At 49.7% G+C, this 3,842-nt stretch overlaps 1 protein-coding gene across 3 annotated transcripts in view; it reads right to left on the bottom strand.

Moving 5' to 3' along the window:
- Nucleotides 1-3,842, bottom strand: part of Ssh1 (slingshot protein phosphatase 1) — a 51,207-nt gene that overhangs the window by 3,608 nt on the left and 43,757 nt on the right. For all 3 annotated transcript variants that reach the window (XM_031337458.1, XM_031337460.1, XM_031337459.1), the window contains one exon: nucleotides 770-1,319. In XM_031337458.1, the coding sequence (XP_031193318.1) occupies nucleotides 770-1,319 (550 nt within the window). The remainder of the gene's footprint in view (nucleotides 1-769; nucleotides 1,320-3,842) is intronic.

Consider the following 3,842-nt stretch of genomic DNA (forward strand, 5'->3'; position numbering starts at 1 on the left):
TTGGCTTAGCATTATAATACAATGTTAAATACAAACCAACTTTCTGTCTCAGTGTCCCCACTGAGCATCATCACTGCCTGTGGAATGGCAGGGATGGCCAGGGAACACAAAGTTCCTGGCCCCAAGCTTTTTGTGAGTACCCATGAGGCAGAGCCCCAAGAGCACAGCTCCCTTGGCCCTCTGCAAGGACAGCCTGCTTCTAGGTCACTGCCAGATGCTGGAACAAGGAAGATGGGGCTTGAGACCAGTGACTTTCTGAGCAGCCTGAGGTCGTAGCTAAGGCACACTGCACATCACCTCTCATGGATAGTAGCTACGGGGGACACAGAGAACTCAGTATTAACACGAGCCGGAGGATGGGATGCCTGGTGAAGCGAACACACATGCACTGTCATTCTGTTACAGCAAACCACTTAGGAAGGAGATGACACCTCTGGGATTCGTTTCAAAGGCATCTGAGACGAAAGAGTTGAAGGGGGGTTGCTGCAGAGGGTGCAGAGATATGAATCTGGAACAGCCTGTATCAACACGGCATGAACTGGAATAATGACATGACTCGGGAGCCCCACTTTAGATAAGGGGGGTATTGCAAAGGCTTGGGTGTCCCCAATATGTGGTGTATCCACTAGCTAGGCACATGCTACATAGGTAGGTATAGCAGTCCCCCACCCTCCGAAATGAACCCTGTGGGCTGAAGTAGGAACTGTACAGTGAGGGCTACGGGTGGGGTGGTGCAGCATGCTGTTCCCCACAGCAGTCTCCAGCCTACCTCAAAGTCATCAGGACAGCTCCTCTTGCTGTTGTTGTTATTTAGGTTTTCCTGGTCTAGCAAATTTCTATCGAGTTGGGTGGAGGCCCGCCTCCACCTCCCCGTAATTGGGCCACCGTCCTTCTCCAGCTCTTCCACCTGAGGCAAGGAGCCACTGCAGGCTTTGGGGCTCTCAAACTCCAGCTTCCTCTTTACGTCCTTTTCACACAGCTTGGAACCTTCCTGGGGATGCTGAACGAGCTTGTGCACCTCCGCTGGCTGAGCCTCATCCTCTAACAGAGCATCCCTCTCAAGATCCTCTAAGTGGACCAGGTCGCCTGCATCATCATGATGGGGAAGGAGGAGGGGGTCTGAGAGTCTTCGAAAACAACAGGGGAGAGAGGGTCCTCCCGGGACCAGGCTTCTTGGGAGCCCAGGGTGGGTAGTATCATCCAAACAGGGCAGCCGAGTGTCCAGGGCACCATCCAAGGTCTCTGGCAAGAACTCACTAGGCTCTGCTACCGTGTCATCTGCTGGCTGCTGGCGCCACAGTTTGTTATGCCGCTGTTTGCTGTGGGGAGAAAGGGTAGGAGGTGAGCTGAGAGCAGCATCAGCAGGTCCTCACGCTCGCAGTCAGATGGGGCCAGGAAGCAGACTTCCCTCTGTTCACTAGCCTGGGCTGAATCACTGCAGCTTCCATGAGCATCCTTTCTCGACTGTTTACCATGAGGTAACAATGTGGCAGATGCAGAGGCAGTTTTGACTGGAGTTCGCCCCTACCCCCACCTTGCTGATTGTACTCATCTTATTGTGTGAATCTAGTCACACCACTAAGGGCTCTGACTCTGTTTATACGAACCCATGAGAGTAACAACCTTTTCACACCTACAGTGTGAGACAACTCGGGGGTCAAAGCAGAAGGTGAGTCAAGCTCTCTGCACACTGGGGTAATGACCATCCCATCAAAGATTCCAGAAAACTCCTAAGTATTTGTTTCAGGCAGAGACTACAGGTCTGTTCTAAATGATTTCCTCTTTTTCTTTCTTCTTTTTAAGAATCAAGGTCTAGCTGGAGAGATGGCTCAGAGGTTAAGAGCACTGGCTGTTCTTTCATAGGTTCTGAGTTCAATTCCCAGCAACCACATGGTGGCTCATAACCATCTATAATGAGATAAGTAATAACATCTATAATAATCTTCAGGCCTGTAGGCATACATGTAGCTAGGGTGTTGTATACATAATAAATAAATCTTGGGCTGGAAAAATGGCTCAGTGGTTAAGAGCATTGACTGCTCTTCCGAAGGTCCCGAGTTCAAATCCCAGCAACCACATGGTGGCTCACAACCATCTGTAATGAGATCCAATGCACTCTACTAGTGTGTGTCTGAAGACAGCTGCATTGTACTCACATAAATAAAAAAACAAATCTTAAAAAAAAAAGACAATTATTTTTTTACTAATTCTTGAGAATTTCACACCATATATTTGTGTCTTTTAAAAGAACTCACTGAGTCCAGTTTATGTTGCCATTACTCATGGGTGTAGGCCATGCCAGAGTCTCTCCAAGAAGCATCAACTATCAGTGGCTGTCGAGTCAGGGGCAGGGGCTGGTATTGCTTTTATAACATGTTTGAAGGTATAAGCCACAAATAAAAAAAGAGAGAAAGAACTTTACAGTGACAGAGGTAATCACTAAGAGCCCCTCCACTTCCCGAGCTGAGACAGAGAAGCAACTACAGCAATGTCAGCTGAAAAGGGCCACTGCCCCTCAGCCCAGGGGCTCATCCATGTCACAGTGGTTGTCCCATGCACTCCCCCCACTGCCTGCAATCCAGGTTCTTACTGTGTTGCTGGGGGCCTGCAGGAGATCCTTGGCTAGGCTGCAGTGGGGGAAGACAGCCGGTGAACTTCTGAGTCACACAACCTTCACTTTAGTTCCCTAGGCTAAGGGAGAGCAACACCTACTTTACTCCCTGACAGACGCTCTGAAACAGTGTAACAGCCCAGAGATGGCTACAGTGATTCTCCCAGCCTGTTCAACCCTGTAGGAGCACCCTTGCTTCCTCACACTTGCTCAAGGAGCCAAAGAACTGCCTCTGGATTTCTTCCAATGCTACTCAGAGATAATCCAGGTGGCTGCTTGTGCAGACCAGACACAGAGCTGGGAGAAAGTAAGTCCTCAGATACTGGCACCTGCCTCAGCAGTGTGGGACCTCTGGGGGAACGCTTACCGCCCTGACAGGAGCCCCTGCAACAAGTCCTTTCGCTTGTGGCAGTCAACACAGGTGGCACACCTGAAGTCACTGTGTGTCATGAGACAAGTTAACCTGTCAGCACTGCCTCCCTCTGCTCTCTCATTAAAAAAAAGAAGCTGAATTTTATACTTTGAGGTGGGGGAGCAGATTTAGCAGCCGCATCTGTGAAGTTACTGGAAGTCAGACTGTAAAGGACCTGTAGTGATTGCTTATGCATCCTCACAGAACCATGCCAGTTGTTAAATTGCAGTAAAGTGTGCCATCTTGACCACTTCTATCTACACAGCCTGGCAGGACAATTTCCGACACTGTGCCACCATAGTCTGTTCATGGGGCAGAATGAGCACCACTCACTACTGTCTCTCTGTCCCTTCCATAGCTTCTGGCCACCAAGATCACATTCTCCATCTCTAGGGACCTCATGCAAACATAGGGCCACACAGTTTTTCCTGAGAGCCCTAAAGTTTGCTCGGAATGTACTACACATCAGAATTGCCCTTTTATGGGGTGAGGAGATGGGATCTTGATATATGGCAGAGGCCAGCCTTGAACTTCCAGGTCTGGCAATTTTCTAGCTTTAGTTCCCTAAGCAGCCTTGCCCACAACCAGGAGCTCCTTCATCCAACTGCCTTCCTCCAGTGGGCAGAGGAAGGCTCCTATATGCTCTCCCTGTTTAGTCTTACACCTTTGTGCTACTGTGAATAATGCCGCCATCAATACAGCCAACCTATGACCCTGTCATTTCTAGTCTTCTGGGTGCACATGAGGGACCACCAGCACCCGAGACCCCGGTGTCAAATCCTTAACTTAGCCAGGCAGTGGTGGCGCAGGCCTTTAATC

Source organism: Mastomys coucha, unplaced genomic scaffold (genome assembly GCF_008632895.1).
Source record: "Mastomys coucha isolate ucsf_1 unplaced genomic scaffold, UCSF_Mcou_1 pScaffold22, whole genome shotgun sequence".
NCBI lineage: Eukaryota > Metazoa > Chordata > Mammalia > Rodentia > Muridae > Mastomys > Mastomys coucha.